The sequence below is a fragment of the Apiospora hydei genome (assembly GCF_038363865.1).
Source record: "Apiospora hydei strain CBS 114990 chromosome Unknown utg000009l_segment0_segment0, whole genome shotgun sequence".
Lineage (NCBI taxonomy): Eukaryota > Fungi > Ascomycota > Sordariomycetes > Amphisphaeriales > Apiosporaceae > Apiospora > Apiospora hydei.
In genome coordinates, this window is record NW_027117368.1 from 1,180,169 (window position 1) to 1,194,563 (window position 14,395).

Sequence of the window (14,395 nt, forward strand, 5' to 3'; positions counted from 1 at the left end):
AGGGTGTGCGTGCGTGCGTGTGTGTGTGTGTGTGTGTATATGTGTCTGTACTGTAGAATCGGGCATCTGTTGGTACTGTAGAACTACCTACCAACTGCCCGCCCATTAGACATCACTCACATAGCATTGATTGATGGGGCTCCTCTCTCACTCTTTCCTGGACAAACCCAACCCAACTGGACTGGACTGGACTGGACTGCATTGCATTGCGCGCGCCATTGTGTCACTGTGCATCTGAGCTTTGTCTGCCTGCCGCCAATTATCTCGGGGTATTTAGTGCATACCCTTTCGGAGCTTGCAAAGGTACCATCGATGCAAGCTGGAGGTCTAGTCTACCGTCTACCTACCCTACTGCACAGGTCTAGGTCTTACAGTATTAGAGTGCGCGAGCAGCTCTGCCCAGTCGCCCAGGAAAACCGAACGAGACATTCAGTGAGCTATCCCAAATTCCCTCCCCAGAAACCCCACCCCGCGCGGGCTAGGGCAGGCCTGGCAAGAATTGCAGGCCGGTGGTTGGGCAATGGCAGCGACGGCCCACCTAAACCGCCCCCAGCCAGGCGCATCCGGATTGGCCTAACCTCATCTTACCCATGGGGGGAGGGGCATGGGGGTTCGTCCGGAGCTGGGACTGATTGCGGGACTACAAGGTAGAGAGGTAGCCCTTGTTAGCGACAGAGCCCCGTCCGCCGCCCGATATCCTAACAAAAGTGCGATGCCATGCTTGCTGCTAAACATACCTACATGTACAGAAAAACTGCTGATGACGAAAAAAGCATGCATTCCATCCCCCTGTAATTGGATGTTTTCGCTTCTCGCTTGGCCGCACGCCCAGCCCAGGCCGTTGAGAGTTTGTCTAGTAGCAATAGGCACTGTACCTGAGCCTTGGAAATAAAATGATCAGCTGAGCCAGAGCGAACAACTTTTTCCGCGCATATTCATCTTGTCCCAGTGCTGCTGCGTACGGGCTTGGGGCTGTAGACAGGCGTGCATCATAAACGGGTGGTTCTCAACCTGTCTTTCGATCATCATCAGTTCCAAGCGCAACATGATGTCGTCTTTTTCTTGCCTGCGCCGTGTAGTAACAGCTGGACAGACAAACAAACGAATATTCCGATTCATTTCAAGCAATTCCCGCTGTCCGAAAAATGTACTGGGGGACGGTTGTCCGGCCAGTTCTGTCTACGATCTAGACGGACATCATTTCGAGCCCGCTTATTCTTGAGACCCCCCAGTCGATGCGGATGCTGGTGCTATCAAGGAGGTTGTTAGCTGCAACCCGCTAGCCTGTGAGGCTACGGGCAAACATTGAGCTACTGCATGCCAATGTCTGTCTCTGCATATCAATATATTTCTTGTATGTATTGTCCTTACCATATTTTCATATTGCTACAGCAGATGAAGCATCCCTTTGATGGCGACAACGCTGCCCCTACTATATCGTGTCGTCCTGTTAAGTATAGACTAAGGAATAATCAGTGCCTTGGTATAATGCTTATTCCTACTCAACATACCTAATAAATAATTAATCCAGTCGATTACTTGCGGAAAATCCTTATACTATTACACCAAGGGCAGCGTTGTCGCCATTAAAAGGATAGTACATAACAAGCCTGTCGCCAAGTTGATCTGCCAAGCATAAGACGCATACACACACACACAGACCGAACATACGATTGACTATACGAACTTGGTTAAATCTCTCAGGATCTGCTTCTCAGTGATCTACCCACCCCAACAGTACATACGTGAGTAAGTGCGTGCTCAGTCCGTGACGTCGGGTGGCTGTGGGCTGGGAAGATCTCTGTCTCTCACATTCCCACGGGGCACCACCCTCGTTGCTCGTCCTCGCTTGGTAGCTTGGGGACAACAAGTGGGTAGGCAGGTAGGTCAGATAGTGGGCCGACCACTTGGAACTGGGGCCCTTGTCTCGTGCCGTGCCATTTTGTTTGCACCATTGCCCATTGCCCGGAACGAGCTCCAGTCCCAGCTCGAGCTTAACTAACAATGACGGAATTCTCCCTGGTCATAGCTCCCTCGTCCTGCCCACCCCCTCCATCGCCTTCGCCTTAGTCTCAACATCATCTCATCCGAAAGCCATGTGAGCGCTCTCCTTTCTGCGGGGTTGGCGCTGGGATGCTTGCATGCTACTCTCCTCGGACGCCAGGAGGGTCCAGTGGCTGCATCTATCCTATGATAATGAGGAGCTGGGCCTCGGCTCGAGGGTTTGCAGTCGTACAGGCGTAAAACGGCCAGCAAAAGCAAGTATGACACACCGGTTGGAGTCCATTCCATGGCCGAGAATCGGTGCAGTAGAAAGGTCTTCCCTCCGCAGCATGTCATCTTGATGTCAATGGGTATTCGAAGTTTGCATTGATCTACCGCATAAAGGTGCTCAGCTGAGTAGTCTACAGAAACAGGCTAATGCTATGCCATGTGCAGTAAAAGAACCACCCCCAAAACAAAGAAATACATCAGGCATCCCTCGCTAACGCCGACCCAATGCGAGCGAAGCAGCAGAACGAATAGGTAGGGTTTTTAAAAGTGCCTAGTCAGCTCCACCCTTCTCTTCTTTCTAAATCCCTTGGACCTTTCGGTACGACGGCGGCTTCATTGTCCTCCTAATCAACTTGCCCGCGTACGGAGGAATCAGAGAGATGGACCCTATGGCAAGCACTCGCCAAAGGAAACCCCTGAAAGGCTGGTCAGTACGGTGTACACACATAAAGCTTTCTATATTGGGGTGGAGGTTTTCAACTTACAGTGTGAGTACAAAGTCGAGATCGAAGTAACGGCCCAGGAAAGGCACGGATCCTGCGTAGAACAAGAAAGTACCAACAATGGCGAAAATCATCATCGGATGCCAGGTCGTGATCTCAATAGCTACCATGAGTAGCTCGTTGAGAACAAGCACGGTGTAGCTGACAGCCACCATCCGGGGTCCGTCGACTTCGGTCAGAATCTGCGAGAGACCCTGGATCATGCCACCTTGGTAAATGGACACAAACACCCAGACGAAGAAGGTGCGATAGGAGAGCGAGCGGCCTGACGTAAGTTCTTTGTACAGTTCGGGGTAGAGGTTCGCGAGGTTCTCGTCAACATCTTTGTCGAGAACCAGGGACAAGACTGGTCCTGCCGTGTAAACGGTCGCGTATCCGACCAGAAGCCAGTCCTATAAGATAATTATTAGTCTTCTATTCTTCCTCTGTATTGGAATTGATCTTAAACGCACCTTGTACAAACCCTCGGGCTCGAATTTGATTGCAATGCTGTACATAGTCTGGCACACGGCCACGATGAGACCACGGTGGATGACAAACTGGGCAAGCTTAGCACTTCGTTTGTAGCTGTTTCGGCCGTGCCAGACGAGCAGTTTGGTCAGGTGGCAAAACTGTTCGATGGAAAAGTCGGCCGCGAGACTCGCTTGTCGCCCTTCCTTTCCGACAATACCAACACCAACATCGGCAGCCTGGATCATCGACACATCGTTTCCACCGTCGCCAATGCAGCACACCCGCTTCTTGGTGTACTCCCTGATGAGCTTTGCGACTTCCGCCTTCTGTGTAGGCGAGCATCGACAGGCTACAACAGTGGGTAACAGCACGGCTACCGAGACGAACTCGGTCCTGAAATGCGTAAGGAACAACGCCAAACTCTCGCCATCGATGAGCAGACAGGCGTCCGTTTTGCTTCTCAGAAAATCGAGGTGGTCTTGAGCGTTATCCTTCCTCTTAAGTTTGGTAACCGGATAGATGTACTGCCCACGTGCAACCAGCTTGGAGCTGACGGCAACGCATCTCGCTGTTTCAACCTTGTCTCCTGTCAGCATCCAGATCTTGACGCCGGCGTTGCGTAGCAACTCCAGAGATGGCTTGACGTCCCGCTGCAGCTTGTCTTCGACTCCAGTCACGCCTAGTAACTCGAGATCACGCTCGAGATACTGTGAGACCACTCGCTGCATCCCAGCATCACGACCGTTGATGGCCAAAGACGCCTCCTGGTAGCTGTTGCAGAACTCGCGGTATTGGTTGTTTGATAACTTCTTGCGGCCCACCACGAGAGTTCTCAGACCTTCTCGTGCCATGTTCGCAGTTTCCTCATCCAGCCAGTCATTCGCAGCAACAATGGAGGTCATGACAGTATCAGCACCTTTCTGGTAAAACCATATTTCACCGCTGTCCAGGTTCGCCGGCGTGTTCTTCTGTTCGCAGAAGTGGACAATGATGCCCATACGTTTTCCCTCAGATGTGAATGGAAACACTTCAAGGACCTTCACTTGGACCAATACCTCACCCGTCACAGTCGACTCCAAGGTCATGCTCTTCCGGTCACGGCTAGCAAGCCGAAGACCAACAGACTCGGTCCAGCGCACAATGGCTATCTCGTCTGGTGATGACGCTTGGTATGATGTAACCATCTGGCCGTCTTCTTCATCGGTTGTAGGAGTGACGTTATGACATAACGCAAGAGCGAGCACAACATCGCGTACTCTCGAGCCAATTTCACGCCTCTGCCGAGTCGCTGTGACGCCAGACGTTGTGGTGTAAGCCGATGAGGGAGTGACAAGAGTTTGGTTATTTGGGGGAGTGAACCCGTGTTTCACATAGGACGTCACTTCATCCATGGCATCGTTAGCATAGGACACAGTTCCAACATGGATCTTCTTCATCTCCATGTCGTTTTGGGTGAGAGTCCCGGTCTTATCACTCAGCAAATATTCGATCCGACCCAGATCTTCCGGTATGGTGCTGGTTCGGACTACAGCCCCAGGAATGCCGGAATCGCGTTGAATAAACCGAGAGTATGCGCTCTTCCCCATGTCTAGGTTGACACGGAGGCTGATGGGGACAATTGTTGAAAACAGCACGAGGAAGCGCATGATTTTGATGTACCAAGTGTTTCCATCCGTGTTACCGAAGCCTTCCAAGGCCACTAGGATGACAGACAAGGCTAAAGTTAACGCGCAGAGGATCTTGGTGAGCGAGTTGATCTCATACTCAAGCAGACCTGTCTTGGATCGTGACGGAGCAGTAGACAATGCAGACCGTGTCTGTGGTCCGGTGTAAACAATGACCGCCAAAGTGATGGCTTGTGAAGCGATGACCGTGTTGGCCCAAGCCGTATTGTCAATGGACAAGCCGGCCGAGTTGCTCTTATTCCCATCATTGCCGGCATCGATGTGTGAACTGGCTGCGTCTTGCCGCGAGGGCAATAAATCCACAGACCCGGCAAACTCGTTAACCTTCTTGTCCGGCTTTCCTCCTATCACACGAAGACGAACAAACTCCTCAAGGGGCAGGTTTTGTGTCAGGGGAGATGCCAATCGTAGCTTCCAATCTGTTTCACCATCGAGTTGGTCCGTCCGGATGAAGGTCTCCCCAGTCGAGCTGCTTTCGCCGCCTGCGTCGCCCTGGTCGACCGCCTTTCCTTTCCCTGGGGTTGAATCATTGGCATCCGTATCGACGAGTAGCGACTCTTCCTCGACGACTGGTAGCCTCGAAGGGGTATTGAAATCTTCCAACGAAGAGCACTTTAGCACCACGACATCAGCTGGTACACGTTGGCCCTTGCTCAGCTTCAGAACGTCTCCCACTTGCAGATCGCGGGACTTTTTACTGATCTCACGGACAGAGGACGAAGGTTGGCCTCGACCTTCGCTCTGCATCTGCTCTTCCTCCTCTTGGATATCCGACAGCCGATCCCGCTCCTGACGCCGCCCCTTTTTCTTCAGAGTTGATGATTTCAGCTTCCTGGGAGAGCGTGACGGTCGAACGCTGTGCGAGCCGGGCTCGTCGAATTGCAGCACGGCGTATGCCTCCGAATTTGCTTCGTTGTCGCGTCGTCGCCGCTCAATGTCGTCGTACGCTTCCTTCCCCATGGTAATGAACAAAACAAAGGCCAGCGGTGCAACATATGTGGACAGATAGCCTATCCTCAGGGCTGGGATGGCCTGTGAGAGCGCCACCAGCAAGAAATACATGTTGAAGAAGAAAGAGAACTCGTTGTATAATGTTACAGGCAAGAAGGTGAAAGCGGTGTATTTGGCATTCGACACGATATTCGGCGGGAAACGGGTCGATTGGGTCGAGCCGACAGCTACGGACCGGGAGGCCGAAGGGTCGTTATCCTCCTGCTCGTTGCCATCGTCTTCGTCGGCATTGTTGGCGCTCCCGGTGGACATGAAGCTGGGCAGCCGCAGCGATGCGCCCACGCGGCCCAGCCTGTCCTTCGCCACGGGTCGTTGTTGGCGCGTGCCGTGCTCGTCGAGGAGGGGGCGTCGTCGGCGCCGTTTCCGCTACCGTCGGAGTAGCGCTGCTGATCTTGACCGTCGTCGAGAAGGCCCATGGCGTCCTCGTCCCCGTCGGCGCCGTAGCCGAGCTCGCCATAGCCGCGGGTCGACCTGCCTCCTCGCCGCAGGCCCCCATCCGCAGATTTCGGAGCGCTATGCGTGGCGCTCTTTGTTCTGGGCTCGTGTCCTGACCTAGAAGTTTGGCGGCAGTGGCTTCGGCTTCGGAGGCCGTGGTCGGGTCTAGTTCCTGGAGGTCGAGGTCGGCATCCGAGTCAGAATCATGGACAGGTGAATCTGGGGGCTCGGCTGCGCGATATGGACTTGTTGGTGGCATCCCGTATCGGGTTCATGCCCAAGATGGATTCGATAGTTGCGGTTGGGTGGAAAGAGCGGGTATCTTGAATCGAAAGGTTCGGGTTCGCGGAAAGTTGGAAGCAGCAGCTCGGGTGCAAAGCGTCTGTAGGCGGATTGCAGTGTGGTTTAGAGTAGTGTGGTGTATTTGGGACACTCCTGGGGTCCTCTATGGGTTCGAGAAAGGTAACAAAGATAAAGGACGAAGAGTCAAGAGCCGGTCGAGTAGGCTAGAGAGTTTCATGCGACTCAGTGTAGGCACTGCACTGCACTGGTCAGCTACCTACTACCTAGGCTAGGCAGATAATTGATGGATAGGTGGCAGCTTGGCGGGTATGTATGGATCGCTTGTTACGTCGTCGCGGGCTAGGCAGCCGATTACAGATACATGTAAGCTGTATCCCCGGCGCCAGCGTCAGACATGGAAATCGCTGATTTGATCGGACGGCCTCTTCTCTTGCGTGCATCAACCTGGCAGGAACTCGGGGTCGGGGAACTTGGGGTGGCCATGTCCCGACATGCCGGCCAGCCGCTTCCCTCAGGTGGAGTTTCATCTAGTGCTGTTTAGTTCTGTTACAGCTGAGCGAGCGCTGGGCATCACGCAGCAGCACCGACCACTGTCACTGTTACCAGGTAAAATACTGTTACCCCACTGTCCGCTGGAAGCAGAAGAGGCCGCCACTGGAGAAAAAACTAAAAGGCACCCTGAAAGCTGCCATGTGTGGCTAAACAAATGAATATGTGGCGGATTAGACAGTGCTGGAATTGGATTATCCTCCCCTTTTGCACGACCGGCTCACCGGTCCTGTTCCAACTGCTGTCTTGACAGGAAATTCTAGCTTGGATCGATCTGTATCAGACCAGATCCTGGTCTCTGAATATTTGGCTAAAATCTGCGCTACCAGAGGTTGTGGGCCTGGTGCACTGCACTTATTTGCCATTCGCATTTCCATATCGGCTCCATCGCCGTCGTGGATGTCTTCCATAGCCGCCACCTATTCTCCAAAGTCTTGAAAGCAAAAAGGTCGATTCGTACCTTCGCAATGAGTAACCGATGCGTCCCACTGGTAGACTTGTAAAGAGCCTGCAAGACGTGGACCGCGAAACATGATGTGCACGTCAATTGGCCCTACAGCGGCGCGGTGAGCAAAATGCAGCTCGCGGTTGTTTGGGAATGAGTGCAATAGTGTCTACGGGTGTTGGTAAGTTGTTATGGGCAACTCAGAGAAGGTCGACAGCTCGAACTACGATCTACCCCTATTTGACCTGGGGACATGAGAGGCTATGTGGCTGCGTTCTTGAACCTGTAGAAAGAGGTACAGGGCAACCTGCTGGTACTCGGACCAGATGGTCCCTTGTCTTCTCGTCGATTGTCAGTCCACTGACTCTGGAAGGATAGTCCGGCCTTGAAGGCCAAAGTAAATGTTCGGCGAGCAGAGCAGATTGGGTATAACGGGAGGTTAGCACAGTAAGTAATGCTCAGAGGGGGCAAATCACTATTATGAGGGCCACTTTTATACCTGGGTAAGAAAACACCATCTCCATCCAGGCCGTGATCCATTTCACTTCGGAGCATTTGGTACTGGAATTAGATTATAACTCGCATATCCAACCTGTATGCAATCCAGAAAAGATTGAGATCATGTCAAACTCTAATATTGCCTTTGCTGCCCAGCATCATGTTGCGTAAGACCCCTCACATCAAACCCATTGCAATTCTCACCATTCGCGTGTGTGTTTTTTTTCTCTCTCCTTCTCTACACTCCTGGTCCCTCTTTGTGGCCGACCCCTGTCTTGCCTCGGATGACGATAAGCGACAAGGGCATTTTTTCCACCTCGGCCATCAGTATCGTCTTCGTTAACCATGAGACCTCTCGCTTCTATCCAGGTCCTACAAAGAAGCGGTAGAGAAACGGTTGTATATGCAGAATGATGCCTCACCACCATAACCATGTCACAATCGGGCTCTCTATATTCTTGTTCCAACATATCCAGACTGCTTTTCAGGCCATTAGTACCATGCTAGAAGACGAATCTACCAGGGAAACCATGGGCAAGAAGAGCAGCAGCAACTGCAGCAGTAGCAGCCATAGCTCAGATGCCACCCAGGCCAAGGTGAAGACTTGGAGCTGTTGTGGTATCAACCCCTATACAGGGGCTCACGTGTGATACCAATAACGACAAGAGATACCAGTAAGTTGCATTCTGACCTCCGTCCCCTGACTATATGAGGCTAACTAGACGCAGTCCCAGATACTGCCACGTATGTGGCCATGATACCAAGTACTGCACTTCCTGTTATGACCGGCAGGAGACTTGGACGCAATACCCCGACGGCCAATGGGTTTCTCGGGTCAAAGACTACAACCGAGACTGAAAGCATACTTTGCTTGCAACGGCTAGAAGTCGTGATGTGTTGCTGAGAGAAAAACTAATGTATATATAGTAAATATTAATCAACTAATGTCTGTCTCACCCTAACGGAGGCAAGAATCCAGGGAGGCCCCAATGTACGAGAACTCGAGCATATCAAATCTGATTCGATTGTGGAAATGCGATTATTATCAGCTCCTTCTGCCTCGCTCCTGATTTTGGTTCATCTGAAGACAAGGAACACATGTTTGACAGCTGATATGATCAAATAGGTTCTTTGGACCCTTGCCATGAATTTCTGGCCCAGAAGGACTCGCACGATATTTGAGCGATGCCGACTGAGACAGGCCGATTTCCCTTGGAACGGAGACAACGCTGTTATGCTTTCAAAGCCGCACTGGCGTACGCGCAAGAGGAGTTTGTTACAACTGGTCAACATAAGCTCAATCCGGTCACAGCCGCAAATGACAACACCATGATGGACATTGTTGTTTGCTTATGTATAAGGGTATCTTTGTCAATCAAATGGGCATACATAAAAAACGAATCACCTGAACGCCGTTCCATAACGCAAATGGACCTCAGAGCATACGTGCAAGTATGATAATAGGTTCGGAACCATGTCTCAAACGCCCCAAAAAGAGACCATCCATTGTACAATCCTTGCAGTTGCGAATGTTGCAGTCTTTGCATCCTGTTTTCGGTCTTCCCTTTTCCCCATTCACGTTACCGCCTTTTTCCCCCAGTGTCATGGCTGATTTTGTGGAGGCTGCTCCGTTTTCTTCCAAAATTACAGACCAAAACCCATTAAGCAGGCCCTCGGTGGATATGACGAGTAAAAGAAAATTTCCGTAACGAAAGACGGTGGCTGTGCCGGTACCGCACGACTGTGAAGCAAAAAGAGTCGAGGGTCGTGTAAGTGATGAGAAGTTTGCCGTACAGACGACTTGAAGTGGGATCAAAAGCTGATAGGTCCCGAAGGCCATGAAGAGAAGTTGTGGGACCAAACACCGCATCTGAAATGCTGTGCAACCTCATGTTGTGTTCTTAATTGGATGGGCCCAGGACCTCGAATATGTCACCGATGTTGTGCACCGGCTCTTCAATAGGTTTTCCAAATGCCGCTACCGATCTCTTGTTTCGAAGAGGTGAGGGTTCCAGCAGGTCCAGACCCGGGGAATCTACATCGGATTCGAAAATAGAGGAAGCGGGCGAGAAGCTGGACTGCGACGTGGCGGGCGAGCTGGTGGCCGTGGTATTTGCGGACGGGGGCAGCGAAAGTCCCGAAAGATAGGCGACAAGCAGCTCGCGAAGGTCAGGCGAAGCAGTGGGCGAGGGCAGTCCCCAAGGCCGGCTGATCCTCTTGTAGCCGCGGTTCATCTTGTTGCCGTTGGGAGACGAAGTTGCTTGGTCTTGGGCAACGGAGGAGCGGGCCCTCGGTTCCGGCGCCGAAGATATGCGGTTGCTTACTCTTCGGCGGAGCTCTGTCTGCTTCCTCGGGGAGAGCGAGGTGAGGAATTGGCGGGATTGGCGCGAGGCGCGAGGCGACGTGGGCGGCGACGGGAGGGCGGATGTGGCCTCGGGAGATAGAGGGCGTTCGAAGAAGTCGATGCCCTGAGATACTGCGATATTGCCGGAGATGGTGGAGTTGGCCTCTTGTAATAAGGCCTCCATCTGGCTCTCGTCCAAGTCTGCCAGCAGCTCGAAGACGCGGTCGACCGAGGGCCGCTTGCGGTGGTGAGACTTTCCGGGCATGTTGTGCGGTTTAGTTTTCGTGAAGAAGTGAGACTTGGTAGTCAGGTTTGTTTACTTGTCGCTGGATTGGAGAGGAAAAAGGAAGCAAGTTGTCTTTGACCCGCTAGCCACGAGGTGGGCGGGATGGAAGGTGCATCAAATGCAATCTGTACCCGGACGCAGCTGGAATGGAGTCTTGAGTGGTGGTGGTGATGGTTGATGATGATGTTGCATCGGAAATGAGGATGCGAATTTGACAGGCTTGGTACAGACGGGGACCACTGGGAAGAAGGGAAAAGGGGTGGGTATCCTATCTATTAGCCTGCTCGTAAACTGGCGGCGAAGATGGGAGGATGGCAGGCTTTATCAAATTTGTCAAATCAACTGACCAAGAGTCCAAGACCCATTGGATTGGCCTTCCCCTGGTTCTAGTTCTGGATCAGTGTGTCGCTTGGCCAGGCCTGGCTAGACATGGCAAGGTTCAATATGATCAAACGCACATCTCAGCATAAGAGAAGCCTGGACAGAGCCTGGAGACAGGTCCTGGGACAGTAGGTACTGGGACCCGTCGCTATGCTAGCTATCAATGCTACTGCTCTATGTATGTACAGTGTGTGTGTACATAGGTCAACTTGTAGATATCGTGCTGCGACTAGGCAGGACTAGGGTCCATCGCCCGCTAATGCAGGTACCGTTCGTCCCTTGGGTGGCTGTTAGTCGCTGCTACCGTTACAGTAGTGCTACTTACATAAGTCATGCAGCCGATAGGAGGTACTGTACCTCCTACTCGAGCATACTATGTAAAGCCCCCAAGCCTCCTCAAGTGGCTTCTCCTAGAGTGCTTGCACTACGACTATGATTGAGTTTCCTAGCCCGCGGTTTGAAGCCATCACCAAACAATTAATCCGAGTCGCGTTTGCTAGGGACGCGTCGGCTGGGTCTGGGTCTATCTAGGCTGGACAAACCCCCGACTTGACGTGTGCCTGCAGGAGGCGGGTTCATGTTAGATTCAATAGTCCAATGCTGTCCCTTTCTTTCCCAATCACGACTTTCTTGTATGTAGGCATCAGTGTGTAGTGTGTTGGCATGAATGGCATGCGACTCGGTGTGGCGGACATGTTGTTTCACCCTGTCGCCTTCCTGCTGCAATTCCACAGAGTTCAGTCACTGTCGTCCAATCTTGTTTCAGATCCATTTGATTAATTGATCGGATTCATCGCAAGTTTTCCTTCCATCATCACTTTTCCCGCGTTTGTTCCCACCCCCGACCTGGCAACCGGCAAACGGAGAAATCACCCATTCCAGTTTGATACGATGGTGCAGGTTGCCGGAATAACGCAGCAAGCTCGGCAACTTGTTAATAAGTGCGTAGTCTCTCTCTCTCTCTCTGCGCCGCCTGGCCTCCAATGCAAGATTTCCACGATTCTCGCCAAACGGGCACGGCACTGCAATGCCGACCAAGTGGAGCCTTGGCGCATTATGCCGAGGGCCAATCCCTTTCATATTGTAATCACGTACCCCTGGATCATTGTTATTCGGTGGGTATCACGTTGTCAGTTTGCATAACGTCTGCTATTCTAGTACCAAACACGTTAACGGGACGCTCGCGACGACCCGAATCGTCGTAGTCCTGCCGCTGTGGCTAGACAAACACAAAAGCTATACATAGCAAAGGCGTATTTAAAAGGACGATCATAAATAAGGTGTGTTTACAATGATTCAGGGATTGAATTGTACATACTGTAGATCAAGGACTGGGGTTGATCAGCCACTTGTGGTTGCGGTGCTCTTCCGTTTAGTCAGGCAATCAATCGTACCGTCCCAGCTACAATCTACAACCAGGCTTGCTTTCAAGACAAACGTATCAAGAAGGCATGCAAAGGGCGAGAGGTCCAGACCGGGTTCCCGATTTGTCTGCTGTGATGATGATGCCATGACAGGGACACTGAGGCACGCCTGGCCCAATGCCATCGGGCATGGCTTGGCTAGATCTTATACGATCAACAACCCATTCTCACTGCATCTGGGGAAAGCCAAAAATACGACAATGCGCGCAGCACGGGGAGTTGCCAAAGAGAAAAAAGAAAAGGGTCGACCGGCTGGCCGGGCTTTGTACAGTAGCATTTGTTCACCGCCGCTGATCACTGAGTGACGATCTGACGTTTGAACCTTAAGTGTCCCGCCTACCTACCACTTTGCCATCCCCAGATCGGAGAGTATGTGCCCCCATGGGTCAAAGCCTGTCGCTTGGCGCCAGTCGGGTTTGTGGGCAACCGGTGCTCTATGGCGCCGTGCACAAGAAACAAGTCACACTTCGTCGTTGAAACCCATCGGCAAAACGTCCGCAGGCATCGGTCTGCCTGAGTGGACATGAGCGGGAAGAAATCAGGGCTCGTCGCAGAACCAAATGTGCTACCTACCTACACTTTGTACGGGGACAAGCTAATAATACCTGGCCAACGATGGGATTCGCTTTCCGACGTGCATTAAATGAAAGCATCTCCAAGGGAGCTTCCGGGGAATAGTTTGGGTTAGCAGGGAGATATATAGACTTTCCGACCATCTACAGAAGTATAATCCTGTCAAGTGAACCACCCACCCACAGCTTTCTTACTTTCACACCCACACCTAATCGGGAAACAACATACTTTTCCATGTCTCACTTCCGTCGCCCCGAGGCCAGCTACCGCAAGGTTGGTGCCGCGTAATTCCTTCCCGCCATGGCAAGTGTGCCTGGGTACCCAACGGAGGCTAAAGAGGATCGCCCGCGGCCATCTTTTGCCCCTTACTCTCATCCGTTTGTCTCTTCCCTCTCCATCGCCAAGTTTGGTGTTTCTCTTTTACTATTCACGTCCGACCAGATCGAAGCTCGCTCATTGGCTGGCGGGCTTGTCACCGCACCTGCATAAGGGGGGTACACACAAGCTCCACCAAACGTCCGTCCGCCCGTTCACCCTCCCTTATATTCCTATACCGGCTCTGTTGGCAGAAAGACAAAGGAGAACCTCTGTTTCGTTCTCGCAATGCCGCCTGCATTATTCACCCATGAGCTCCTGGTCGAGATGTTGACGGGCCACCCAACGGGCCACCTCGACCCTTTCCCGGCCTCCGTCCCGCTCGCCCCGCCCGCCAGCCCGGCAGGCAACAGCCCGTTCCTGCTGTGGCGCAGGCAGACGGCCTACTTCGACGGCGGCGGCAGCGATGACAAGGACGCGATGGCGGCGGCGTCGGCGCCGGCGATGGAACGCAACGCATACGGCGGGATGGATGGCGGTGGCGGTGGGTACTACTACGGCGGCGGTGGCGGCCCGTACCTAAGCCCGGGCGCCATCGTAGGCATCGTCATCGGCTGCATCATCTGCCTCATAATTCTTATCTGGCTCTGCTGGTGCTGTGTTTCGCTGGGGGGCCGCGGCCGTGGGCATGACGACAGGAGGTACCGCCGGAGGGGACGGGATGTGTCGTCTTGTTCTTACGTACGGTCGCGGTCCAGGTACGAGAGGGGACGCACGGTGGTTGTCGAGAACAGCGTCTGCAGACCCCAGCCAGCCGTTTGCAATGGAGGCTGCCGAGGCTGCAAGTACTACTAATCCAGAGTATGGCAAGTCGGACTGGGTTCTGTCTATAGATGGTTATTGTTGTTGTATAAAG

General features: G+C 52.7%; 3 protein-coding genes across 3 annotated transcripts; 1 reads left to right on the top strand and 2 right to left on the bottom strand.

Annotated features, from left to right (window-relative positions):
- Positions 1-2,572: 2,572 nt before the first annotated feature.
- Positions 2,573-6,620, bottom strand: PG997_012121 (uncharacterized protein; the record flags this gene model as incomplete). Its single annotated transcript, XM_066816435.1, has 4 exons — positions 2,573-2,690; positions 2,760-3,169; positions 3,230-6,223; positions 6,297-6,620. 4 exons carry the CDS (start codon positions 6,618-6,620, stop codon positions 2,573-2,575), a joined length of 3,846 nt encoding a protein of 1,281 aa, XP_066662127.1.
- A 3,437-nt stretch (positions 6,621-10,057) lies between these two features.
- Positions 10,058-10,765, bottom strand: PG997_012122 (uncharacterized protein; the record flags this gene model as incomplete). The annotated part of the gene is made up of 1 exon (XM_066816436.1): positions 10,058-10,765. One exon carries the CDS (start codon positions 10,763-10,765, stop codon positions 10,058-10,060), a length of 708 nt encoding a protein of 235 aa, XP_066662128.1.
- A 3,002-nt stretch (positions 10,766-13,767) lies between these two features.
- On the top strand, positions 13,768-14,334 carry PG997_012123 (uncharacterized protein; the record flags this gene model as incomplete). The annotated part of the gene is made up of 1 exon (XM_066816437.1): positions 13,768-14,334. One exon carries the CDS (start codon positions 13,768-13,770, stop codon positions 14,332-14,334), a length of 567 nt encoding a protein of 188 aa, XP_066662129.1.
- Between the last annotated feature and the right edge of the window lie 61 nt (positions 14,335-14,395).